At 38.8% G+C, this 27,311-nt stretch overlaps 2 protein-coding genes across 3 annotated transcripts; both read left to right on the top strand.

Annotated features, from left to right (window-relative positions):
• The first annotated feature begins 211 nt into the window (after positions 1-211).
• slc11a2 (solute carrier family 11 member 2) lies at positions 212-14,360 on the top strand. The gene is made up of 17 exons (XM_074669338.1): positions 212-385; positions 3,710-3,763; positions 5,172-5,308; positions 5,488-5,607; positions 5,738-5,857; positions 6,078-6,184; positions 6,302-6,372; positions 6,456-6,523; positions 6,634-6,789; positions 7,210-7,368; positions 7,531-7,617; positions 7,830-7,949; positions 8,041-8,190; positions 8,339-8,412; positions 9,046-9,199; positions 9,413-9,466; positions 13,560-14,360. Exons 2-17 carry the CDS (start codon positions 3,730-3,732, stop codon positions 13,629-13,631), a joined length of 1,683 nt encoding a protein of 560 aa, XP_074525439.1. The 5' UTR covers positions 212-385; positions 3,710-3,729; the 3' UTR covers positions 13,632-14,360.
• A 3,528-nt stretch (positions 14,361-17,888) lies between these two features.
• On the top strand, positions 17,889-21,677 carry cnpy2 (canopy FGF signaling regulator 2). Of its 2 annotated transcripts, none has more exons than XM_074672768.1 (6): positions 17,889-18,006; positions 18,205-18,311; positions 18,400-18,515; positions 19,150-19,347; positions 19,571-19,667; positions 19,750-21,676. In XM_074672768.1, the coding sequence occupies exons 2-6, from the start codon at positions 18,212-18,214 to the stop codon at positions 19,791-19,793; spliced, it is 555 nt and encodes a 184-aa protein (XP_074528869.1). In that variant the 5' UTR covers positions 17,889-18,006; positions 18,205-18,211; the 3' UTR covers positions 19,794-21,676. The 2 variants fall into 2 exon arrangements, with proteins under 2 accessions (XP_074528869.1, XP_074528877.1); XM_074672776.1 differs by lacking the exon at positions 17,889-18,006 and adding an exon at positions 18,022-18,115 and having other exon boundaries at positions 19,750-21,677.
• The last annotated feature ends 5,634 nt before the right edge of the window (positions 21,678-27,311 follow it).

Here is a 27,311-nt window from a genome sequence, read left to right as displayed (position 1 = left end):
CATGGTCAGAATCAATCAGTGGTTAAAAGGACTTTGGTATCCACTGAGCTCTTTCTTCAAGATTGAGTTGATTGTGTTTGATTTTTTCATTTGATAACATGAAAGGGGGACCCCTTCACCTGATAGACAAAACGCAGGGAAAAACTTCCGCAAAGATCATCTTAAGTGTGTGCTGTGCTGACCAATCATATCACTCCAGTATTACTGCACAGGCGCACTAGTGTCTCGTACTTAGATTTGACATGGAAAGACTCGACTTTGCTAACAATTAGACACATAATGCGCAAAAAGTGACTTTCATAATAAAACACGTGTCCTTTTTTAGGGAAATTTAACTGTTAAGACCTGAGGTTTCTGTTTGTGCCTTCCTATCAGATACACACAGGTAAGTGCGTTTTCATACTTTGGTAAGCTAATGTTAGCACAACCGGACACATAAGACATCATGGAAACTGTTAGCCTTGTCTGACATTAGCAATAATGTTAAATGTCACCCAGAGTGGCAACTTTTGTCTCAAGGCCCAAAGGTTGGATTTGTTTGGGTTTTCACTATGCGTTAATGGCTGCTTTTGTTGACGGACAAACCAGGTGAATTTAAGTCTGATGTAAGTGGTTCAGCGGTAAATGCATCTGTCACCAGCATCTGAGTTATGATGACGGGAGGCCAGAGTTTACAGGTTGTGACGGATTCTGTAAAAAATTCCGACTATCTGCTGAAGCTTTTTGTATTAATCGACAATATTAGAGAAAAAAAATGGTTGTGGTTTGATTTCTGTCATCATGCCGATGTTAAACCCACGTGGTAAAAACACGTCGGCTGAAATGTAATCAACCTACAGTCCATGTAATCAACCATCAACGTACATTAACATCTCAGTTGATTAAAGGAGACGTTTCCTTAACAATCTGGTTAACATGTTTGCCGATATCTGTCTGGACTGAGTATATTATGATGGTTCTTTGTTAGTTTCTGATAGACGGTCAATAATTATAATGATGAAATGTAAGACTACTGTGAGATCAACTGGCATGCTATATTCTATACGTGAATGAAGGTTCAGAGTTTTAAATAAATAAGATACGTTTCATTTTTGTTTTTTTTTTCACAAGAGGAAAACTTTTGAGTTCTGCTGTGTGCATCCATCATTTGGAAATGACAATAATGCCATTCTTGTTATTTTCTCGAAGAGTCTCTTTTTGACAAGAGTAAATGACGCAACACAAAATAACTATCACTGAGTCCATCTGTTTACACTTTTGAACCTTAGAAAGGCTTACAATAGTTGCTTTTGAGCTTTGATAACACATTTTATCACTGGACAACTTGTGATTATCTGTGAATAAAGTTTGGAATTTAGGCTAGTTATTCACATAGTTTGTTATCCAAGTGCATCTACTTGATGGACCAGTTTATATGAGACCAGTTTTTCATAAGTGAAGTTTTTGGTTGTGTGTTTCCTTGTTGGACAGCCTAGCTGTGCTGGTAGCTGCAGGTCTGATACTTCAGTGCTGCTGCTTCTGAGATCTCTTGTGAAGACTTGAACTGCTTGTTTCTTTGTGTGTGTGTGTGTGTGTGTGTGTGTGTGTGTGTGTGTGTGTGTGTGTGTGTGTGTGTGTGTGTGTGTTTTCCATTATATGTCAAAAATTGTTGCCGATGAAACATCATCACCTGAGGTGTTGTCATCTGCTCGGGAAAACTTCCTTTTGTTGTCATGTGGGAACATTTCTTGCATTTTTCTTTGACCCACTGGTGTTGAGATTCTTCAAGTCAGTTAGGGAGTTGTCATAGATCAAGTGATTGTAAAAGCTGTCTAGTGCAGATTAGGCCTCTGGGTTGTTGTTTTTTTGTTGAGGCCAAGGCTTTAAGGGGAGTTGGTGTGTGGATAACTAAATTATATGGTTCCTTTTAATAGCATTACCACACCTTTTAGATCAGCTAGCCCAGAAAATCACCAACTTACAACATGTAGTAAAGTCACCATGATTCATGTTATGTGTTTATAGTTTCGGTAAATATCATCCTGGCATTGTTACCAAAATATTTGAACATTTTGTGTATTCAATTTGACAAAATTCTGAGCTGATAGGAACCTATATGTAAGCTGAAATATTGTTTTAAATGCAAATCTTATTGGTTGCTCTCAAACTTTGACAAGCACTAGTTCTGACTAATAGATAGAGAATATAAAACTTAAAAACTTTAAGATACCATCTTTAAAGGTGTCAGATGCTTAACAGAAAGACAGGGTCATTTAGCATATTGCGGCTAATTTCTACAGATCTACTGAGTAAAGCTTTTGAAGTTTAAATGAAGCAGATCAGACTTGACAGGTGGTCTGTTCCACAAACTGAAACCTGTTTTATCCTCATTAGGGTTCCACTGTCATCAGCTTGGTTGATTATTGAGGGCTGGAATGCATTTGGTCATGTGTCTGTATCTGAGTTTTATTTTACCAGTCACCAATAGCTTAAGAGTTAAAGAGTGTAATACTTTGGTCCTGCTGCTTGTGTGTCTTTCCCTCTCGATTTATTTTCACTTATTGCTCTCTCTTCCCTTATGTCTCACCAATAACCACTACTACTTTCACTTTAGTGAATATCTGAGCACTTCTATGGCTGTTTAATGCAGAGACAAAAACACACCTGTGCTGCTTTTGTACTTAGCCATGTTGTAACTTGTAACTATTCTTTTATTGTTTAACTAGTCCACATTGTAAATTTTGGCAGAAAAAAATTCTTATCATTTGTTAATATCCATCAGTGTAAAATAATGAGCTATGGTTTCATGAACTACTAATGGTCTTGAGCCCTGTCCTGGCCAAAAACACAAACTATTGCTGAAAGAGTAAAACTTTGTCCAGTCGTGCAGTGTGTGACTAATTTCAACACGGTGAGGTGTGTCATCTTTATTTTAGTGTTTGTGGTACCAGCAAGGACTGGTTGTTCACATGTTGAAGTGCTACATAAATACAGTCCTATCACCTTTTAAATATTTAAAGTTATATATGATTGCTGTATGAGGGACAAGTCACAGTTTGACAGTAAAATGTACTGGGTTATATTTATGTAATATGCACTTGGTTTAGAAGAGTTTAAACCAATTGTTGCTGGGAAATGTACCTTGAACCTTATCACTTTGATAATGCTTATTACTCTGAGCCAGGGGAAGTTGCGCTCTGATGGAGACCTTGAACGTTTGGAAGCACATGACCGGGGGATCATATGAGGCCGCAGACAGAGCGCGTTTCTTCAGGGGCCCTTCTCTTTCCCACTCTCTGTCAGAGCACAGTGTGTTCTGAAACTGTGATGTGTTGTATTTATAACCTTTTGGGTTAAAAGTCAAGGAGGAAATATTTGGTTTTGTGTGCATCAGGCAAAGTGTTAGAGGAAGGATGTAAATAGTTGAAATGAAACTCCTGCGTCTTAGTTAACTCAATATTTCCTGACGTAGCTCATAAATGAGTGTACTGACCTCTCACATGCTGTGTATTTTCTTAGTCATTAGTATGACTTGTAAATTTAAAAAGTTGCTGATTTTATTTAAGGGGGGAGTTGAGAAAAAACTGCACAGTCATATGCGTGTTTTTAACTTACTTGCTTGTTTCACAACTTGCTTTTCCTGACACAGAAATTTCTGAATACTTCTTCTTTTATGTGACTTTTGTTTTCTTATTCTTGAGAAGCTGATATTTATCTCTCCTTTTCCCAGGGATCCCTCAGTGTGCCCTGATGAAAGCTGAGCAAGATGGAGACCTCATTGAAGGTAACCTCTTAAAAATAATAAAAACATCCCTCACAGTGCTTTCCAGCAGATACTCAGAAAAGGCTGAGCTTCATGTTCTGTGTCTGTGTTTAAAATAACATCACACAGAAGCCCCCGTTGTCTTCATGCATGCAAGCTCAGCACCATGGTTTAACTCTGGACACATCCGTAATCATATCTCAAAGAAGGCTGATTCAAACACTGGCTTGAGATTGTAGATGCTTATTGCTTCCTTTATAAACTTAACTGCTGCTTGTTATCGTGTGCACTTCATCAGAGGGTTAAGATTTAAGCACTCTGTCGCAGAGCTTTCCTGTCATCTCCAAGCATAAATTGCGAAAGTGTGCCGTGGTGCGCATTCTTTACTTCCCCTCCTGGGATCACTTTTATAGACATGATGCCAGAATGTTGTTGTGACATGTGGCCTCGGAAAAAAGGAGATTATAAAGCGCTGAGTCATATCAAAAGCAGAGTTATTGTTAGAGAGCTCTGGACTTTAGGACCGGCTGTGAGTCTGAGATGAAGGGAGGAAAGAACGAGAAGTCCTACCTGAGTGAGTAGTGCTCATTGTTTAACGGCACACGTTTGTGAGAAAAATGTAGTTTTAAGAACTGTTTCAGCTGTTTCTGTGTGTTTTTATTGACTGGTCTTTTGTTTGATGTCTGTTTAGTGTTAATTCATTCTAACTAAAATGTGAAGATTTGGGCAAAGGAGTCTCAATAACAGGTTATAAAATAGTGATTTTAGAGATGTAATTAAAATTCTTGAACTCAGTCACTGCTTGAGAAGTTTCTAAATCAGAGTGGAATAGCATGTAGCACATCAGTGGTAAGGTTTGATTATTCCTGTTTCTTCTAATGGAAAATTGGCTTAATCTTGAAGTTTGTGCTGTTTCATTAATAAAGCTCCTGCAGCCAAAACAAGAGTGAGATAATCTGACCTTAACTAATTTCTTATCAATGAAGAAATGAAAGTGTGTTTTTAGCTGTTTCAAGTAATTACAGAAAACCGGAAAATATTCCTAGTTTTAGAATACCCTGTCAAAGATACTGTGGAGGTCTTTAATTAATCAGAACAATCCCATCATCAGTGTTGTCAGGGTAATTTCGGTTTGTCACTGACCAGCTTTAGCTCAGAAGTTGAGAGCTTGGTTAAGGATTTATTCTCTAAAAAACTTTTTCCTTGGGGAGAGATCACAGAAAAACAAATCAATCAAGTCACTTTGAATGGGTTACAGCGCTCTGTTGAAGTGATCACAGCAGAACTATATCCCATCATAGGTTCATCAGCTGATAGGTTATTTTAACCTAAAAGCAAAAATTTTTTCTTTGTCTTAATCTAAATTTCTTTCTCACTCTCCTCCTGTCACTATTAACACTTCCTGTTTTAATCTCTGTGGTTTTGTCAGAGGACTCTCCTCAGGAAAATGCCTCACCAAACCATTACAGCTCCATTTTACCCCCGGCCTCCCCTGAGGCCCAGGACGACACCTACACCACCACATACTTTGAAGAAAAGGTGCCAGTTCCTGGGAACATCAACCAGGTACTCCCTTTGGCACCCTTTCATAAGAAAAATAGGAAACTAACTTAAAATTCAAGCATTAATTTCTGGTTTGATTGATTGATAATCAAATATAAAACATTTAAATCATAACTTTGACAATTTTATATCAAGAAATCACAAAAGCAGGAATATTAATGAAGTGCTGCTCATCTTTTTAGGCATTCAGTTTCCGTAAGCTCTGGGCCTTCACTGGACCTGGGTTTTTGATGAGCATTGCTTACTTGGATCCAGGTAACATCGAATCCGACCTGCAGTCTGGAGCTAAAGCTGGTTTTAAGGTGATTTAGTTTGCCCATAAGACAATACCTTCCTGAAAAACTGTTGTGTTTGTATTAAGAAAAGTTCATTTTTAACTCAAGCAGTCACATCTATGTTGTCTTTTGCCTCAATTTCACCCTCCTTTCTCAGCTCCTATGGGTGCTCCTCGGTGCCACCATTATCGGGATGCTGTTGCAGAGGTTAGCTGCACGCCTGGGGGTTGTCACAGGGATGCACCTGGCTGAGGTCTGCAACCGCCAATATCCCACAGTGAGTGTTACCTGCTTCTGTTACTTCACCTGACTATCATTTTCATGTTAAGTTTTAATATGGGAGACAGGGCTGTAGTTCCAAAACTTATCTGTTTTTCATAATGTAAACCATAAACCAGTGTTTTACTTTAGGGAGTTACCGGTATTATTTCTGACAAGGGATGTTGTGATTCCCTTACCTCTGATTTAATTTTGTAATTTTGATGGGTTTTTTTCAGGTTCCTCGAATCATTCTTTGGTTAATGGTGGAACTGGCAATCATTGGCTCAGACATGCAGGAGGTCATTGGCTGTGCCATTGCCCTCAACCTCCTGTCTGTGGGCAGGTACTGTCTTTACTTCTTGTGTATGAAGTGTGAATGCAGGCAGCTCATTTACTGACTCAGGAAATAAATATACACAGAGACTTAGATTTACTGTGATTTTTCGCGCTTGTTTCATAGGATTCCTCTGTGGGCAGGAGTCCTCATCACTATCACAGATACCTTTGTGTTCCTCTTTCTGGACAAATACGGTAAAGATAGCCTAAACCTTAACTGTCAGAAGGTTCCTGTAAAACTGTGGCTCAGTGTTAATAAACTTTGTATTTTATTGTAGGTCTGAGGAAACTTGAGGCTTTCTTTGGCTTTCTCATCACCATAATGGCTCTGAGCTTCGGTTATGAGGTAATGCCTCTCAAAAATGGCGAATATAATGATATAAGGCAACTGTTCCTGAAGACAGGCCAAAAACATACATAAGGCGACGACATGTGGACTCTTTGTTTTTTGTGCAGTACGTTCTGGTGAAGCCAGACCAAGGTGAGGTGCTGAAGGGGATGTTTGTGCCGTACTGCGCTGGCTGTGGGCATGTCCAGCTGACACAGGCTGTGGGGATTGTGGGTGCTGTCATCATGCCACACAACATCTACTTGCATTCTGCCCTGGTCAAAGTGAGTAACATCTTTGTTTTCATATGTAATGTGAAAAACTGACAAAAACATGTTTGATGGTTTGAGCTTTGCAATCCTTTTCTCCCTAAGAGACAATTTCTCTATTGCTGAAAATAAAAAAAATATTTCTTTAATTCTAATTTACCAGCATGCACTTATCCCACTAAATATGGATGTCAGTACTCCTGTTTTTTCATTAGTGGTTTGTTTGATCAAATGAAGAAGAAGCCTCAGTGAAGTTCTCAAATACTGAATAAGCCAAAATGTGATACGCTATTATACAACTATAGCATGTCTACCAGGTTTGGAATGAAATAACAGGCCTAGCAGGATGATGCTTTTTTAACTTGTATTTTAAAAAAAACTCCAAACTGTTGATGAAATTAAGGTGTTCTTCTCTTTATTTCCTCCATCAACCAGTCTCGAGCTATTGATCGCAAAGATAAGAAGGAAGTACAGGAAGCGAACAAGTATTACTTCATTGAGTCTGCTATCGCTCTCTTTGTGTCCTTCCTCATCAACGTCTTCGTTGTTGCGGTTTTTGCCGAGGCCTTCTACAATAAAACCAACATGGAAGTGGTGAGTATTCAGTGTTTCATTTTGGTTTTCATTGCAGTGCACTGCCAAAGCTTGTGAGAAAATATTTTAAACTGGTGTTAGTTTCTGATGAGTGCTTTAGAAAACAGACAATATGCAGAGACTTGGCTTGAGGCTCATCTTTGATTGTGTCCCCTGTTGCAGAATCAAGAGTGTAATGCAACTGGCAGCCCTCACACTGATCTTTTCCCCTTAAACAACGACACACTGGAGGTGGACATCTACAAAGGGGTATGTTGAGCATTGTAATATCTCCTAATCCTTGCTGTTGAATCAGTGGCATGCTAACACACCTTAGTATCTATCCCGTCCCAACATCTATCCTGTTGGACTCCACAGCTCTGTAAAAATTGTGTATGTTTTTTGCCTCATACTTCACTGTGAAGCGGGTGATGGATTAAGAGAAAGTGATTTGGAATCAGTTACATCATTACCTTTTTCAGGGAGTCGTCCTCGGATGTTTCTTCGGCCCGGCAGCTCTCTATATCTGGGCAATCGGGATCTTGGCAGCTGGACAGAGTTCCACCATGACAGGCACTTACTCTGGGCAGTTTGTCATGGAGGTAAGAATAACTCTTGGTTATAAACCTGGGGCAGGTTTTGAAACACATGGTTTGACTTGGTACTAACGTTTTTACCTTAATGTTTCCCCAGGGTTTCCTGAATCTCAGATGGTCCCGGTTTGCACGGGTGTTGCTGACGCGCTCCATTGCCATCACTCCTACTCTGCTGGTGGCAATTTTCCAAGATGTTCAGCATCTAACAGGGATGAACGACTTCCTCAACGTGCTGCAAAGCATGCAGGTCAGGATGCAACACTTCGCAGAGAAGTGAATATAATTCTGTCTATAAACTTTAAACATAAAATCTTCCTACACGCCTTATTTTTACTTCTTGCATTGTATTGTATCCTGTAAAATAATCTTTTTTTTATTCAATTCATGGTCAACAGCTTCCATTTGCTTTGATCCCGATCCTGACATTCACCAGTCTGACCTCCATAATGAACGACTTTGCAAATGGATTGTGAGTGATTTACATACTATGTTTAAAATCTAATTTATTTTCCCGGTCATAACTTCCCTTTGTGGTAAATTTTCGTGCTCGACTGAATAATAAATGCTTAGCTTTGTTTTTAAAGCCATTGGTAATTGATTGTCTCTCACAGGATAACTTGCTCTTTTTTGAAAAAAAAAATCAAGTTACATTTGTTTTTTTTACATTTAAAATAATTTTGGTTTGGTATAGTTTAACAAATATAACATCTATCTACAAACCTGTATGTATAAAAAAGGAAAGATATCCTCTGTTTTGATAGGGTTAACTATGATAAAGATGTCAATGGACTTCTGGGACCAGTGCATTAAAAATTGGGGACTCAATTCCCTTATCTGAAAGTCTTTAAGGAAGAAAGTTAATAGACAGATTTGTGACTGTTTTTTAGGTTTAAAGTCAAATCAACCTTAAATAGAGGAAGTTTAAGTGTGACAGATAAAGAAATAAAGGACAGGTCCCAGATTGCTCAAGGTCCTTCGATTGACCAAGAATGAATTATGCAAACAGAGAATTTACTTGTAAGTAAGTTGGAAGTAAAAAAAAAAAAAAACACAACAAAACATGATTTGTCATTGGTCTGATAAACTGTTTGTGTGTCTTCAGGGTGTGGAAAATCTCTGGAGGCGTCGTAGTCATGGTGGTTTGTGCAATCAACATGTACTTCGTAGTGGTTTACGTCACAACACTGGGCAGCACGGTGCTCTACGTTGTCGCCGCCCTGCTCTCCGTAGCCTACCTGTGTTTTGTCGCCTACCTGGTGAGTTAAATCACAGAAAAAAGTTAATACACTGTCTTTAAAATATCGAACAAATGTTTGTTTGCGTGATTTCAGTGTTTGAGCACTCTGCATAGAACGCAGTTTAGTGTTTGTGTTCAGTTGTGCCGTCTCATCATTGCTAAATATTTCTTGATAGTGTGTAAGCAGATCTTGAAGCATGTCTACCTCTTTCCTCTCTGTTCCTGTCTGCAGGCCTGGTACTGCTTGGTTGCCTTGGGGGTTTCCTGCCTGGACTTTGGCAGCAGGGTAAGCAAGCGACCTGCTGTGTTAATAGAGGAGCAGTTTGAGTCGGACTCGTAGAGCTGAACAGGACACTAACCACCAGCATTCCTCTTTCCTCTCGGAGACTCTGAGCCGTGTACTGAACAAGGACTCTGCTAGAACACGTAGGATCTCGAAAGCACACTTCCTGCTACTGTCACGAGTACTTTGTGTAGGTCTGGATGTCACAATTTGGTGCTTTACAGAACAAAATGACCAGCATTAAATGTTAAAATCTTGAGATGAACTAAGAGAAACAATACACAAGTGAACACTTAGATAACTGTTAAGACGGATGGTGAATACTATTTGAGGAAACATTTTTTCTACTCTAAAATCCGATAAAAGCATACACCCATTTCCTTGACTGTCCCCAAAATGTCACACTTTGTCTGACATAGTGTGACATTAAAAAAAAATTCATGATCGATTGGAGGTTGAGCTCTTATGCAGACATTTTAATGACTGAAGACTTTTAATATAAGAAATAATTTGAACATTGACATTAAATAAAGATGTAGCCACAGTGTTTGTATGGCAAAAAGATTAGACAAGCGCTGCAGAACACAAAATATGAAATAAAACCACGCTATTTTTATTTTCAGTTTGGATTGTATGACCCCAAAATTTTCAATTTGCCACTTTAGAGTAAAACATTTCTTGTATGAAAACATATAGATTGTTTCAGAGGTCTAGGGGTCAGTGTAAAAAAAGAAAAGACGTGTATTTTTCTTCTGGATAAGCTGTTGAGGGTTATCTGTAATGTAGTTATTGTTCTTTATTTTATTTAAACATAAAACAGCTATTTTGCTACATTGCTGTTCAGTGACAGCTAACTTTACTTGCTACAAAGTACAGAAATCCTTTTTGTTGTTGAACTGATCTGACTAAATGCTCGCTGCACCACACCAACTGCAGTCTACCTCAACATCCTCATACTATCTCATCCATAAAGCAGTTTGATTCTATGGATGACACCGGGGATTTATTATTATAGAGGAGACTGTTGCATAATGCTCATGACGCTTATTTAACGCAACTTTCTTGACCAAAAAACACCAAATGACATCCAGCCCTAGTTCTTTGGGTCAGGGGTTTGGTCTTACTGCCCGATTCCTGACTGGTGTTTGAAAGAAGCTTGAAGTGGCACATTTCAGTATGATGCACACACTGACTTTCTGTGTGGAGTCACAGCTGCAGTCCACAGCAGACACCAGGAGAAGAAGGAGCCTTAGAGTGTTCAGTTATAGTTATCTAAAAATTGACATTAATATTACACTGTTTTGATTTTTTTGTGTAGTTAAACATTTAAAACACTAGTGTAAATGAAATTTATCCCAGAAATATGAGTTGAAAGACTTGTCCCCTGAGCTTTTAGTTGTACCTTAGTAAAAAATAGTAAGGGCAGGTGGTTTTTTGTCTTGACAGGGGTAGCCAAACTGGGCATGTTTTGCACACTAGTGATTTTTTCAAAGTTATTTTTTGGACTTTTTATACCTTTAATCAGAGAAGATAGGGCCGTGAATAGAGCATGAAAAAGGAGAGCATGTGGAGTGACATGCGGAAAAGATGCCATAGGCTTTATTCAAACCTGAGCTGCCTGCTCAAGGGCTTGCCTCATGAGGTGCGTGACATAGTCCACTAGTTGATACCGACATCCTAATAATGAATAACATTTTCAACACACCTTTGATACTTTTAACCAATTATCTGTTTTTACTTAAATAACAACAGAGTGGCAAGATGAAAAACTTTTTAACTTAAAGCTTCAAGGGCTAAACAAAACATATGTTCAAAACACAATTTCAAGTGGCAAAAGGAAAATATGTTACATTAAAATGCCTGCATAGTTTATTTAACTTAAGTTCTTTCTTTTATTAGGCAAATATTAATCCTTAATCAGGATGATGAGATAGCAGGTAAGTTAGTCTGATCACCAAGTTAAAGTGAGCTTATCAGTGTTAAAGGAAAAAGAAGAGCAGTCATATTTTAAAGTTGTTCCAGATGTTGGATAAAATAATTATCTGTATAAATGTTGATTTGTTTGTTTGCTTGCTTTTCTGTAGTGAAAGAAAAACACTTTTAAGCTAAAGGAGGAAGGGATGACAGGAATTTAGTGTAATATTACAGTCATAAAAAAACTTCACTGTGCTGAGAGGGAAAGGAACTTCCAATTGGTCATTTTTGTGATGAATGTAAAGAGAAGTGTAGAAGTGTTCATGTAACCCAGAATCACATGCCTTGCGTAGGACTTAATTGTTAATGCGGATCATGTGATATACTTTTACATCACTGAAGGCAGAGGTTCCCTAATATATAGTTTAGAAGTACTAGAGTGAAATAATCAGGTCAGATTCAAAGGTAGAAAATATTTTTGCTGTATTTTGCACAGTCAGTCTGTTCATCAAACAGCTCTTTTGAAGACCTCTTCATGAAAACTTGTGCTGTCACCTTTCAAAACTTAGTGTAAGTTTGATCTGCTTCTTATTTCCCCTAAACATGAAACTATATGTATTTACTGTAGATACACAGCCTGTTTAACTCAAACATTATAAATGTACAGTATGTTAAGGGAATATAGTTATTTTCATACTTGTATTTTAATGGAAGCCAAGTGCCGCCATTTCTCCTCACAGTAGACAGAGACTTCAGTCAGCACTGTCTGCTCTCACACAGCCTGGTCTTACCTGAATAATGTGAGCAGCATTAAAAGAGTAAAGATATCTCAAAATGTTAAATAAGCTCTCAGAGATAATGATTAATTTTATGAATCTGAGATACAGTCTTAATTTCTTCAGCTTATAAAGTAAAAGATCAGGTAAGAAGCTCAAAACCTTTGACAGCAGACTGTGTTTACTGCACGGCAGCAGCTACTGTAGCAATATCCGATCAAGATGTTCTTATTTATCAATACACATGTTGGTTTGTACAGTGATCACTGCAAAGATCTCAGGTTCTTCTACACGTTATTGTTGAAGTAAATGTTCACTTTATTGTGGTGGATAAGAAACCAGCTGTTTCAGGGTCAGAGTTCTCAGAAACATTTATTAGTTTCCTCAGCTTTTTCATAGAAGTGATGAAAATGTAAGCTGACGTTGTTTAGCTAACTGTGAGTTCATGAAGTGTCTAGTGAATACCTCTTTGGCAAGAAAAACACGTGCACATTTGTACTGTCATAGAGTGAGGGTTAAAAGAGTGTGCAATGAAGTTATCACAAAGTTCTACTTTTTGGGATTAAATGAATAATGTCTGCTGATGCTACTGGATAAAGCACACCATGTGTTCGAAATAAATGGGAAATATTACATATAACACTTGTTGGTGTCTTTTGTCTGAGGGTTTTAAGAGGGATTTATCAGATGTGTGTATCTAGTGGAAAAGGAAGTCTTGATAAAAACAGCATGGACACTGAGTGTTAAAGAAATAGTGATAATAAAAAGTCTGTAAGCCATGAAATCATACATTTCTCTTTTCAAAGGGCCCTAATTAAACCACACATCAGTTGAATGAATACTACCAGAGTCAGTAGAGCTACATGCTGGGCAGTAGATACTCTCTTTTGCAGGACTTTCCTGGATTTAAATGAGGAGAGTTGAGTTATCACTGACCCAAGGTGAGCACCTTTCATGAATCTGTAACATTAAACTATGAGCTGATTGGACCCTGTTTGCTTCTGATCAAATCACATAATTGAATTGGTGATTGATAATGTTCCCTCCTAACATTTGTGCCAAAACAGCAAACAACTAACTCTTGATCCCCTGTAATCTCTGTAAATATCCCATGAAAAAAGAAAAAAACAACAGATGCTTTAACATTGTGAGCCGCTTTTTCTTTGAAGGAATATAGGGTCAGAGAATATTCTTCATGATTTAACGATTACCCAGTCTCACTTTTAAAAAAATCATGTATGAATTGTGTTCAGTTAAAATTCTGCAAAAATCTGTGAAATTATTTGCTTTTTTTAATTTATTGACATTTTTCCTATAATTAATCAATTGATGCTTATTCTATTACAGAGTCCAAACACATCTCTCACCAATCACACTTCTATCTCTTGTCTCTGCTTCACATACAGTTGGGGTTATCGCGGCACACAGACATTTACTTACTGAACGACATGGACGCTGACACAATGGTTGAGCGATAAGAGGACACTGGCAGAGATGAGCTGCCTGCACCGTGGGACCATTGAAGCTTGGCCAGTATGAGTTTGTCTTCACCTCTCTGTGCCTTAGATACCTTTAAAGTGTACTTACAGCATGCAGAATAGTGCACACACTGATTCATGTTAAGCTGGCTGAAAAACTGATGTTTTTTCTACCATTAAGGCCTCTTCAACAGTTGACAGTAAATAATATTTATTTAAATTATACGTGGGAAATGTCTCACTTAGTTTGGTTCCTGTGACAGTTATCTTCAGCATCGTGTTTTTGTCTGATAAGACAGCCTATCTTTTGTAAATGGGTGCCAACCAGACTTTTATTCTGCTTTTAGAAAATGTATGATGAAACTTTTTTCCAAACTCTTAGAGTCAGAGACACATTCAGAGGCTGCTTTCTCACAAGCACGATTTCTGATCTGATCTGATCCCTGAGGTCAAAAACTGGCACCCGTTTTTTATAACTGCTCTTAGAAACGAGTGTCATCCAGGTGTCACATCAGCAAATATGAGAACACATGAATTGCCTGGTGTGAGATGTATGTGATTTATTTATGACATTTCAAATATGCAAAACTGTGGCATGATTGGTGGTGACCAAAGTTTATTATTTTGTTTATCATAAAGACTAAATTAATATTGATGAAAACATTCTTCATATGTATATGAGACTTAGGTTTGATATATTTAACGTCCTGAACAATAATAATTAACTATGTACTTATGCATTAGTAATAATTTCTAGAAGAAAAAAGAAATTTAATGTAGTTTTAAGCACATTTGGAGGCTGTTTATATATATATATATATATATATATATATATATATATATATATATATATATATATATATATATATATATATATATGTGTGTGTGTGTGTGTGTGTGTGTGTGTGTGTGTGTGTGTGTGTATGTATATTTGAAAGTAATGAAGTTAAAATTAGAGAATTGAAATACATACTTCATTAAACCTCGTTCAAAGCATAAAAAAATAAAAATAAATAAATTGGCAGATCAGAAAAACTGGATACCATTGATATCTGAACTTCTTTAGATAAAACTTGCATTTTATAAAACAATTAATCCCAGGTTATAAATTGTAAGTTACAGTTAAACAAAAAGCAAGCGTAAGATCGGCTCAGTGTCCTCTCTTATCTGTTCTCTCACATGAGAGTATAATCATTAGGTCTCAAAGTATTTTTTGCTACTTTTGAGTTAAGCTTAGTTAAGTTTGCTTTAAATGATTTCTTATTTTGTAATCTTTATATGTAGTTTATATTAAGTGTAAATGATACTTTTGGAGAGTAAGAAGTTTTAGTGGACATCAACCTTTACCTGAACAACTTGATAATGCTGAATTAGCCAAAAGTGATTTGTTTAAAGTAGACAGTTACTGAGAAAAATGAGTTAAATTTCACATAAAGGATGGAGGGTTGAACGGTCAGCTTGCAGTGTGGTGAGCAATGTGCTGTCTGTAGCTAAAATGAAAAACAAGTACTTCAATAAAAATTAAGTGTCTCTATGTGAAAAACAAGCCAGTAAAAAATCAGTAAAATTACATGAAAAGCACTTGAAAGTTGAGATTGGCTTTTGGAGAAAAACAAGATTTTCTTTGACTTAACATTAAACTGCACTTTCACATTTAAAAAGAAGATCACCAAAGTGCCTCCTGTGCTCACGAGTTTGCCTTTTCATTTTTCAGCTTGAAATGAGAACTAGCTTTCTGAAGCATCTGAAGTATGTGAAGGTGAATAGCTTTATAGGTTTTGGAAACAGGCTCAGAGCAGCATTTTTCAAAGTCTGATATTTTCAAATTTGCAACAAACAACTGCTAAAAATCTTTGTATATTTGTTTTGAATAGAGTGATTATCTTTTCATGTGATTAGAAAAGTTTTTTTATACAAAAAAAAGAACACCTTTAAATCTAAGATCGTGGCTACAAAAGGAAGCAGCCAACTTGTCACTGAAAGCTTAAAACTTGATATTAAGGGCTTATTGGTTCCATTATGAGAGGCTGATAAAGGGATTGCAGCAGTTTTATCATCTGAAACTTCCCTTTACAAGGTGAAACAAAAGCACTCTGTTTAGGACTGTAAAATAGGAAATGAACCACATGCTGTGTTATAGGGAACACTTGTTGGTACTGTTATTCCCATGACCAGACAGGAACCTGGTATCTGGCTGTAATGAGAGTCTGATCAAATCTGTTATTTCTGTGGGTTCAATTGTACCATATGATTCAGTGTTAAGACTTGACTAACATTGTAGAGATGTTTTATCTATATGCTGTCTCTGTTACATTTAAAACTTTTCTGTAATAAAAAAGTGCCCCAAAATAATTTTCTTCAATAACTTTTGGTCTGAGTATTTAACAAACTGCTCATCTACTGATTTTTTCATACACAACCATCTCCAGGGTTTACAGAGAATGGTCACAAAAAGAGAAACTATCCAGTGAGCAGCAGTTCTCTGGGCCAAAACGCCCTGTTATTACAAGAGGTCAGAGGAGAATGGACGGACTGGCTTGAGATGATGGAACATCAGCAGTAACTCAAAGTAAGACTTGTTACAATCAAGGTGTGCAAAAGACCATCTCTGAACACACAACACATCCAGCCTTGAGGCAGATGGGCTGCAGCAGCAGAAGACCACACTGGGGGACACAGTTAGGAACAGAAAACTGAGGCGAATTCACACAGGCTCACCAAAACTGGACAATAGAGGATTGGAAAAACGTTGCCTGGTCTGATGAGTCTCAATTTCTGCTGCCACATTCAGATGGTAGGTGACTTTGACATAGATAAGATGAAAGCATTGATCCATCCTGCCTTGTACTAACCATTCAGGCTGCTGATGTAATACTGTAGGGGATCATTTCCTTGCACCCTTTTGGACCTCTTGTACCAACTGAGCATGGTTTAAAGGCCACAGCCTGCCTGAGGATTGTTGCTGACCGTGTCCTTTACGACCAAAGTGTAACCATCCTCTGATTGGTACTTCAAGCAAGATAACACTACATATCACAAAGCTTGAATGATGAGTTCACTGTACTCCAATGACCTCCACAGTCACCAGATCTCAATCCAATAGAGCACCTTTGGGATGTGGTGGAAGTGGAGATTCTCATGATGGATGTGAAGCCAACAAATCTGCAGCAACAGTGTGATGCTATCATGTCAATATGGACCAAAATGTCTGAGGAATGTTTGCAGCACCTTGTCAAATATATGCCACAAAGACTTAAGGCACCCTAAGGGCAAAAGGGATCCACAATATGTGTAAAAAAAAAAACAAAAAAAAAACAACCTTTTTTAAGGGTAAGAGGGTAAGTTAGTAACATTTATTCATTCATTTTAATTGTTCCAGAAGCAAAAGCTGAGCTGTTTCACTCTACTTTATTTGCATTGTTCATGCTTTCAGTGTTGCTCTGATATGTCAGGTCCTATTCGCACAGAATAGAGCCATTAATTATTTTATGAGTGACACCTTCTTTATTTGCTCCACCTGCAAACAGCGCTTGACATTAACTTTTTTGCTCACCAGCCACTGTGGCTAGTGGTATCCCTGAGTTACTAGCCACTCAGTATTTTCACTGGCCACAATTTGTTGTTGGATAATTATGTTCAATATGATTAAAGCCGATGACATGCTAAAGTTTACTTTAAAAAGATTTACAACCTCTCAACCTCCAAAATGTTACACAAAACAAAGTTGTGTGTAACATTTTGCTCCTTTCATATGAAGATATGCAGTCTATTAAGACATAGTAATTAAAATAGTAGTTTGTTATTGCTTATAATAAAATAGTAAATATTTATTAACGATTGTAATCAGAAAAAAAAATCTTTTTTTATGAGAATGACAATGAAGGAGAGGTAAATTAAATTTCCTCAGAGCTTTCATCATCAGAGTCATCTTTTTGCTTGTCTCCCTGCTCCATGTTTGAGATAAAATTCAACCCGCCAAAGTGGCCAGTGGGAGCGGTGGTGTTACCAACCACTGCTGAAATCCACCCGCATTTGGCCGGTGTTAATGTCAAGCCCTGCCTGCAAATGAATCAGCCTCTCATTATTTAACAGCGCTTTATTTTGCATCCTGAACAAAACTACAGTGCTTAAGATGCCATGGCGGTGGTGATGACTACAGGCTGTATAGTTAAGGTGATGACCTTTGACCCATTATTTTTTACGGGCCATGGCTAGAACGTCTTCCTGGTCACGAGGGGGCGCTGTGGTGGACTCGGCTCCATCGCAGCCGGTTGCTCCGGTTGCTCCATTGCCTACGTCACCACATTTTTACGGAGTGTGATGGAAGAGCGTGAAGAAGAGTGAAGGTGGTCTTAAAAAACAACACGAGAAACTTGTAAGTTGACTAAAAGGTTTGAATAAAATGAGCTTTTGTGTCTGTATCGTTCTCTGCTGCAGAATGTTGAATTAGAAGGATCCGTTTTAAACTGCAGGTCTGCAGAGAGGTATCGCATACAGCTGTACTTGCTTACTCGTACGTGTCTTTGCGCCAGTTGATGTTCCAGCTTACATTTGGATACAATCTGTGTTTTAGGTAGAAGATGAGGGAAGTGGTTCTTGTGCTCGCACCGTGTGTATTTCTGTGTCTTCTCCTGAGCAGCAGTCAGGCTGCCAGACAAAGACAGGACATCAGATGTGGAGGTACTTGTTCTCATCTTGGTCTCACTCTCAGCCCAACGCTCAGCTACACAGAAAAAAAGCCTTGATGTTGTCACTTTGCTCTCTACAGCCTGCAGGGCTTTGGTGGATGAGATGGAGTGGGCCATCTCTCAGATAGATCCAAAGAAAATGATCCAGACTGGATCCTTTAGGATCAACCCTGACGGCAGCCAGTCCATCAGAGAGGTAATACAACAGTTGTACAGCCACGTAGTAATTTTTCTATTCCACTCTGAAGTACCACTAAGAAAGGTTCATGTTGATCAGGGCCCGAGCTTTTCTGTTTGTAGTCGTTGGAGATGTGTTTTTTTCTGTTGTTGTCAACGTTTTTAAAACTTTATATTATGTAGTTAACATCTCTTAAGTGTCTTACTGACATTTTAGCTCCAAATGCTGTTATGATGATGATTAAACAACATTAATTGCTGCATACAATTATTTTGGTCTAGAGACAAAAATGAATCTTAATGTCATCTGAACAGATATTTAGCATGTAGTCATTTAAAACTTAATTCATTATCAGTGTATTTGGAACCTACAAAACAAACATTTAAGAAGTGATTTGCGCATATGTGTGATAGAACTCAGGGGAACAAAAACATATAGTTTTTATTGAGCATAACATTAAATAGTATCATGTTTGAGTGGGCTTTTAAAAGAATTACGCATCACTTTGAAGTTAAGAGATATTTTATTAATGGGGACTAGTAGAAAAAGATAGTTGTGTATATACAAACATGTAACTAGTGCATTTTAAACCATTTAGCAGACATAGCAGAGAAAATAGTGAATGTTCAAGTTCAAATGTTCCTGTTGCCAGGTTCCTCTAGCCCGATCAGAAGGAAACCTGCTGGAGCTGATGGAGAATGTGTGCGAGAGGATGGAGGACTATGGGGAACGCACTGATCCTTCCACAAACAGGAAATCCTATGCCAGGATAAAATCACGGAGTGGTGAGGCTATGGACCTGTCAGAGGCTGCTCTGGACACAAGAGTTACATCCAGTTTAAAATTCGCAGTGAGTGGCTTCTTGCACCATATAAAGATAAACTAAAGCCCCTTCATTGTACTCTGCATGCATTGCTCTGGTTCTGCTATTACAGAGAAAATGAATGAAGACTCTTTCAGAACTACAGCTCTCTTCTGAAATGATAATCCTAATGATACTCGTTTGTGGCACCCACAGACTTCTGATGAAAATTTTGCTGCTTCTAACTTTGTTTTTTCTTTTATTTCCAAAGTGTGAAACAATAGTTGAGCAGAATGAGGATGAAATCATTGAATTCTTCTCTCATGAGATGGAAAATGTTAAAGACAAACTCTGCAGCAAGAGGACAGGTAATTTTTTAATGCTTTTTATGTCACTCTAAACACTTTGTAAATCTGTACTTACTGTATTTCTGCCCTGTGTGCTCTACAGACCTCTGTGACCACGCTCTGAAAATACCCCATGATGAACTTTGATACCATCTCACCATTGCTGCTATCTCTCCTCAAGTGATGGGGAGATGTTAGGTGCTGTAATGTTTTCAGTTACTACTTCTTCTTTTTTTTTTTTTTAACACAAATTTATATGAAAAATATCAGAAAGTCATCCTGGAGATAGTGTCATTCCTGTTATCTGTGAGAATTTAAGGACCAGTTTGCCATTTGTTACCTACACCTCTTTTGTCACATGTTTACAAACTTTAACTTATTCTACTTTTCAGTGTGCCGTTTCTTATAAAGGCTCTCATTTAGCAATGATCTCCACCAGAGCAGAGCTGTAAGAGTGAAACTGTGAAATCAAACAGCTACATTTACAGTTATCTTAAACAATGCATTGTGTATATATGGTAATTTAATTAATTTAAGACAAGAACACAGAGATCAGGGGGATATTTGGTCGTATGGTCCTTAAATGCTCATTGTGTACATTAAAGAGTCATGGCTGGTCACTTGAATTCTTTTTTTAAATGTAGGAGTATCTTTTGTTTCTTTTTTTTTCTTTTTGTTTCAGTATCTCTAAATGGTAAAGAAATCAAAAGTGTCTAATAATAGGTATCTTAAAAATCAGTGCTAAATAGGATTCTGTTTTGTAGTGAATCAGTCACACCAGTTTTGTGATTACAGATGTGCCTGGGCAAATGTTTCCCACTTAATATCAGTTTTAAAGTAGCTGCTGAGGAGGTGTGTGAGTACTACATGAAAAGAAAAATATGATCAGAATCTTTCAACTAGAAAAAAATTCAGATTTTCACAAGTTTTCTGGAGGGCAAAAATAAAAATTTTGGGAGGTCTTGAACCTCAACCACTGTGTCATGTGAAACTTCAAATACAACAAATTTTAATGCCCCCAATGGTCCATACTCATAATTAATTAATTTGTCATAATTGGTACCAACCTGAAACTGGCTGAAAGTTGTTGGTCAGTGTTGACACAGTATGAAGCACTCCTTTATTCAGAGGATGAACCATACTCATACAAAACAGTAATGCTTAGAGAGATCATTTGCTTTATTTTACAGGAAAAAAACAAAGGCAATCTTTTATTGAGCACTAAAAAACAATTGACTTTTATTGCAGTACACGACCTCACTGCAGACCCACAAAATTGAGATATTTTAAGATTATTCTGTCTTGATCAGCTTGAAGTCCCATTTTACTGTTTTTCTTCAGTGACTTTTAGAGTTCCCATGTTAGCCCACTAGAGTGTGCTGTAGTCCACAAAATACACAATGCACGCTGTGAAGTACACTGAAGTGCAATTGTGTGTAATGAAGTACAATAACCAAGCAGTAGTTTTGGTATCATTTATTTTTCTATGCCTGGAAGAACAATGTTACTGCCTCACAGGAACGCTCTCTTGTTATTTCCACTTTTTGATAAATAAATTTTGCAAATTTTTCTGGACCTGTCTTGTTTTTGATCCAAGGAAGTTTGCTCTCATCATCATCAACAGGGAAGTTTACCCTGCAATATTCACAGTGTTTCAGTTGCTAAATAAATATCATTTTAATCATAAAAATTGTTTGTACCAAATGAGTAAGATTCAGGAGTATTTTTACCTGCAAACCAGCACCTAACAAAAAACACACATATACAATGATGGAAAATGCAACAGTTAGTCATTATACTCAACTTATGGACCTTTTTCCCCAATTATACCACCAACATTAAAGTTTCACACCTGTAATATAACTTGTAATACTTTGTAGAAAAAAGCAGCTAGTAAGAAGTTGATCATTTTGAGTTAAAGTTTATTTGCTTCTGTTTAACAAGAACCAGCATCAAATAAACAAGAGTAGTTTGATGTTTGATTGCCCTCAAGTCCTACATTTCAAAATAAAGTAAATGTGCCTCCACCCATCTATCAAAATATATGTTAAGGTTTCCCTAAAACTAATAAATACATTTACTATTTTAAGACTATCTGGTTAAAGCGTTATTGAAAAAATAGATTTAGAACAGCATAAATTTAGAAGTTGCACTTTTATCAAGTTCTGTAAATATTTGGGCATTATTTGCAAATAAAAACCACATATTCTCTGAACTGTGATTCTGTAATTGCTGCGATCTTGGTTTTAAAACCTGACACCTCCAATGGGCAGTCCAGATTCATTTTTGGTGCCCTCATCTCAATTGTTTGTGTCTTGGCTGCACTCTCGTTGTTTTCTTTATAGAAACAGCGTCATTCCTCAGCCTCCTCAAATGTTTTATAATTCTGTTGGTGAATTTCTGTCCCAGCATCATGTTGCAGTTCTTCCATCTCCTCCTTTTCCTCCTCATCAGCTTCAGTAACAGTGGCCCCAGAGCTGTGGCTGCTAGCGCTGCTGCATGACAGTGTGTCCTCCTCTGCCTGTCCACATGTTTCTGGACACTGCCTGATTTGTTGTCCCTCAAATCCATCAACACTTCCTTCTGCAGAAACCTGTTGCCCTGCTTCGTCAAAGACTATTTTCTCAGCTTTCATGATCTCTGCCTTGTCCTCCCCTATGCTCTCTGGGTCCCACAGCTCAACCACTTCCTCCTCCTCATTCTCAGAGTCTGGAGCTGTATGTTTCCTGATGCGATTCACGGCATCCCACAGTGACCAGGGGTACAGGGGTTCTTCTTTGAGGTTAAAGTCAGGGGAACCACTTTCATCCCCCTCAGGTGGCAAAGAGGGTGGAGAGCTGGCAGGCACTACAGGGGGTGAATTAGGAGAGGATGGGAGCTGAGGATAGTCCTCACAAGAGTCAAGTTGAAGAGGACTAGGGAACAGTCCAGGGGTACCTTCAGCAGGAGCAACATCCACACTTGGACTCAGAGCAAGGGAACAGACTGAGTCCATTTCCAGAAGAGGAGCCAACTCGTCATTGGGTTTGTTTGAAACATCTGGTAGAGAAAGAAGCTCAGGAGGTGACAGCACATTCAAATGTGATGGACATACGTCAAACTGCGGTGAGGGAGGAGAGGAGTTTTGGGCTTCACTCATTGGTTTAATGTCCTCTACAGTTATAGTCTCTGAGTGAGTTTGGGGGTCTGCTGTGATGTCTCTTGATATTGTCTCTTGTAAGACAGCTGTGAGATCTTCAGTGACTTCTTGTATTCCTTGCTCTTCAGCCATGTATGAATCTTTAGCCCAAGCAACATGGTCTGTCTGGACACATTCAGCTCGACGCTGCAAAGAGTCTTTGGTTTCTTCGAATGACTCTTCTTTAATGAGACCTCTAAGATCTTCATTTACTTTTTTGGGAAGCTGCCCTTCAGTCAAATATCCCTCCTTTGTATAAGTGACGTCCTCTGCTTGGACATCTTTATGTAGTTGCTGACCAAAGTTAAACTCTCTGGCATCAACCTTAATATTTGACTCTGGATCTGTAACACTTTGTTCTGTTGGTTGTTCATCAGTGGCATCAATCTCTTTCAGAGAAGAAACATCATCTGGTTCACAACAACCTTTTAACCCATCCGTCATATCTCTATCCTGGTTGTCACACAGTTCATCATGTATTTGCTGTAATGTTGCCACCGTTTCATCCTGATCCTCAGCAACACTGGACAACACCTTTGCAGTTTGTTTAAAAGAATCAAAAGCTTGAGGTCTGAGGAATCCATCTGTGTGGGAGTTTGAACTCAGGGTAAAAGCGTTTGGTAGCAGAGAAGGTGGTCGTTGTTGGGATGGTGGGTCAGTAAGAGATGAGACCCCAGAAGAGGAAGCTTGGTTTTTTGCAGCATCAAAAGTGATTAATCCAAGTTGTTGAGAAGGGGCATCTTTTTCAACAGGCTGGTTATTATCATGATTCTGCTCAGTTGTACCTTCTTCATTAGTAGACCGAAGCACAAGATCTTCAACTCTTGCATTTTCAAATGAACTTTTAAAATCTGTTTTGATTGGGGAGACAACATCATTCTCTTCAAATGTGTGAGACACTTGATCCTGTGACATTGCAACGTCTTGATCACCTCTAATATCTTCCTGATCTTTGGAATTGTCCTTGTCCTCTTGCAAAAAGTCAGCATCGTCCACTTGGCTTTCCTCTTTCTGATTTTGTAACTTTTCACTATCTTGAGTGTTGTCTTTGTTTTGTTGATCTGCCTCACAACTTTTGTTATCCTGAGCTGGAGAAGGGTCATCTACCTGGTTCTTTGAAGATAAGTCAAAGCATAGCAATGCAGCTTCTGGTTGGTGGTCAGGGATGCAGTCCTGTAAAGGGATTCCAAGGATCCTTTCAGCACGCTCTGCTAAAGTTTCTCTCTCAGGGACCAGAGATGACTCGCAGGGGAAAGAGATTTCAGTTTCTACCTCAGGTTTCAATTTCTCCTGATGGTCTTTGTCCAGTTGAGTCTCAAGACCCTCGCTAAGTTGCCAGGGGTTAGTCTGTGCACTGTTGTCAGTTGTTGCTTCTTGATTCACTGGGCTGTTTGATTGGACAACTTCAGGAGGAACTGTTGAGGGAATGTTAGGTGGACAGTCCTCAGTGTTTGGCGTGGAGTGTAAATAATGAACATGCTCTTTCTTTGGTGATGGAATCAGCTCCATTTTTACAAGGACACATGTTGTATCTATAACCAGTAAATCATTGCTGTCTTCAGATTCTGTGGCCTTTGTGATGTCCAGTCTCCTTACTTCAATGTCGATTGGGTGAACTTTACCAGAGTCCTCCTTGTTTAGTGAGATGTCTGACGTTGCATCCTTGGAGCATGAAGATGGCCTCTCATTGTCAGCTCTGCTTGTTAAACTAGGCTCTCTCCACAAAGGGTACTTGACTGTCGCAGGTTGCAGTGACTGTCTCCCAGATGAAGACTCCCCATGGTTTGTGTCAATAATTGTCTGTGATTTTTTAGATGGGTTTTCCTCGAGCATCTTTTGTTCTACACAGATTGGTGTTTCCTTCAGACTGTCATGGAGACTCCTTGATTCAGAAGTATTTGACGGCTCTCTGAGAGGTGGTGCTCTGAAGTCAACCTCATCAAATAGTTTATCATCTCTGCCCTCCTTTGTAACCTCTCCTGAGTCTGTGTTTGGGGTGTCTCTTTGTAAGGTACACAGGGGAAGAGATGGTGTCTCTGAGGAACCTGCTATTCGAGACACCAAGCAAAATATGGTCATCCCACCTGTGTTTTTATTCAGTCTGAACTTTCTTCCCTCTATGACTTTCAACAACGAGTCTTCAGTTATCCTTTTATCCTGAACTGCTTGTAACACCTGTGGCTGTAGTTGAGACGCTGTAACCTCAAACTGCGTGTTTGTTGTACCTTTAGCAGGACTGCTCACCTGTAAAGCATCTGTTTCCTGTTGTCTCTGTTTTAGGCCTTCAAGCTCTAGGTAGGTTTTCAGAGTCCCACCTGTTAGTTTAAGGTTCTCTTTTTCTGCTTTTCTTCGACTAAGCAGATCTGCAGAGACATCCTGCTTTTGGAGTGTGGGCTGTGACCGAAAAGATTGCCTCTTTCCATCCTTCTCGAAACTGGTTTCACATTGGTGCAACACAGATGAGCTTTTATGTGGGCTGTTGTAAGGAGGAGGAGCAATATAGCCAGGTGGTTGGCTGAACATCCTTCTTTGGAAGCTTATCTTTTCTTTCATATCCAACATGTGGCTTGTTTCCCTGGAAGGAGTTGGTGGTAAGTGATGGGTCAGACCTTTTGGTCTCCCCCCTCTATCCCATGATTCTCTGATGTTTGCAGATTGTATGACTTGCTGCAGTGCAGCTACTCGAGGATCTGTCGCACTCCTGCTGCTGTCTCTGCTCTCTAAGAACCCCTGAGAAGCACCCCTCAACTCTGCCTCTATACGTTTCCTCCTCGGGAGTGAATGGCTGTATCGAGCAGCCCAAGCCTCCAGCTCTCGGTAGCTGTTGTCGCTCCTCTTAGTTGAAACTTCCCGGCTGTGGCAGATTGGACTACAGAGCTCCCACTTTCTCTGCCATCCCTCCCTTGGATATGTTCTGTCATATTCCCTTGCTGCTCGCTGGGTTGCTGCCCACTCTCTGCCTCTTGCTTCGTGGTATTCTCCCAGCTCCTGGTGCTGCTGAGGATGATGGTCAAGAACAAAAGGGAACTGAGAAGACGTGAGACTAGTCAAATCTTGGTCTGTCCAGTTGGTGTAGTCATTTGGACCCCCTCCTGTTCTTGATCCTGGTATAGTCCAGCGACTGGAATCTCTGCCTTGATCTGGCTGCACACTGTAGTACAATGGATGGTATGTTGCCTGATGTCTGTCACTGTAGCTGCGGGTCAAATGGTTGAAAAATGGCTGAGCAAATTGAAATTATGTTTCTACAAAGGACTCATAAACATGAGATTTAGGTATGCAGAATATTTTATGTTAGGAAAGTCTTACAGTAACAAGGGGCATCAAGTGAACACTTGCCATTGAAGCTAGTTAAGGTTGCACTATGTCTGCATGGATGCAGCTTTTAGGGTCTGATACCCAAATTGTTTAACATCAACACAAAAGCACGCATCAGTTTTAAGTTTCTCAAAGAAGCTCAGATAAAAGAGCAAAACAAAACAAAACAAAAGAGCAAATGTGAAAATAACACTTAACTCACTTATTTGCATAGTTTCTCCCAGGGACAGTACCAAATCTGGAGTAAAGAGGTGACTGTCCCTGATTCTCATGCCAGAAGTCCATTATTAGGTCCAATACACAGACCTAGAACATCAAATTAGGAGTCGTTAGGCCTGAGCTGCGGTTTGATATTGGTGCATGTAATGTGACAGAGCACTCTGCCTTTACTCACAGTTTTCAGATGTCCTTGCTGCTCACTAGATGATAGGAGGTCTAATGAAGCCCAAACAGGACAACTCGTTTTAAAGGAGTGCTGGTTTTTCATTCCCCCTCCCACTTTACACACAAAACACACACACACGCCTGCGTGCACTCACTGTAATCCCACCTCAGACACAGTCAATGTGCTCAGTTCAGATACCACTGCAGGATTAGTTTTTAGAATTACATTTTTTGGTGTCTTGAACCCTTGATAAGCATTGAAAATGAGACAAGAGAAACATGTCAGACATGGAAACACAATCAAATAAATATACACATTCCTAATGTGCATGCAACTAGAAAGTTTTCACAGCAGTTGAGAAAGGTTTTCAACATTGCTGAACTTGGAATAATATTAATCTGATTAAAAGAAAATAAAACAAAAATTAAAAGTAAGACACTAAATACCTAGATTTCATTCTTTACTTTTCAGTAAAATTCAACTTTAAAAGGTTTTTGATTTCATTTTTTCATTTTCATTGATTGTTCCTTAAAATTGGCACAAATATATATCTACGTTTTTCCTTCCCCTTCATATGAATGCCATAACTATGCCCAGTTGATCAAGTCTAAACTCTAAACACATGATCCACACTTTGCGTGGCAGTCGCGTGGGAGGCACTCGCCTGATGTGGAGCAGACTGTGCATGGAGATACGATCTGTTGTTTTGTCTGCTGAATTGTAGCAGAGGGAGAGATGGGCAGCGGATGCGTTTGAGTCCCTTTCTCTGAAACTCTCCAGCGTA

The sequence above is a fragment of the Halichoeres trimaculatus genome, unplaced genomic scaffold, assembly GCF_033239565.1.
Source record: "Halichoeres trimaculatus isolate MK-OKI-2021-1 unplaced genomic scaffold, fHalTri1.1 fHalTri1_scaffold_1, whole genome shotgun sequence".
Classification (NCBI taxonomy): Eukaryota; Metazoa; Chordata; class Actinopteri; order Labriformes; family Labridae; genus Halichoeres; species Halichoeres trimaculatus.
The sequence above is the reverse complement of the archived record's forward strand: the minus strand, read 5'-3'. Positions and strand labels throughout refer to the sequence as shown.

What these genes read in the sequence shown, in the direction of transcription:
- slc11a2 (XM_074669338.1), top strand. Translation starts at nt 3,730, where the DNA reads ATGAAAGCTGAGCAAGATGGAGACCTCATTGAAG. An exon ending in AGGTGGACATCTACAAAGGG is followed by an intron (nt 7,618 to 7,829) that starts GTATGTTGAGCA and finishes TACCTTTTTCAG; the next exon opens with GGAGTCGTCCTCGGATGTTT. An exon ending in CTGGGCAGTTTGTCATGGAG is followed by an intron (nt 7,950 to 8,040) that starts GTAAGAATAACT and finishes ATGTTTCCCCAG; the next exon opens with GGTTTCCTGAATCTCAGATG.
- cnpy2 (XM_074672776.1), top strand. Translation starts at nt 18,212, where the DNA reads ATGAGGGAAGTGGTTCTTGTGCTCGCACCGTGTGTATTTCTGTGTCTT. An exon ending in GCAGCCAGTCCATCAGAGAG is followed by an intron (nt 18,516 to 19,149) that starts GTAATACAACAG and finishes TCCTGTTGCCAG; the next exon opens with GTTCCTCTAGCCCGATCAGA. An exon ending in ACTCTGCAGCAAGAGGACAG is followed by an intron (nt 19,668 to 19,749) that starts GTAATTTTTTAA and finishes TGTGCTCTACAG; the next exon opens with ACCTCTGTGACCACGCTCTG.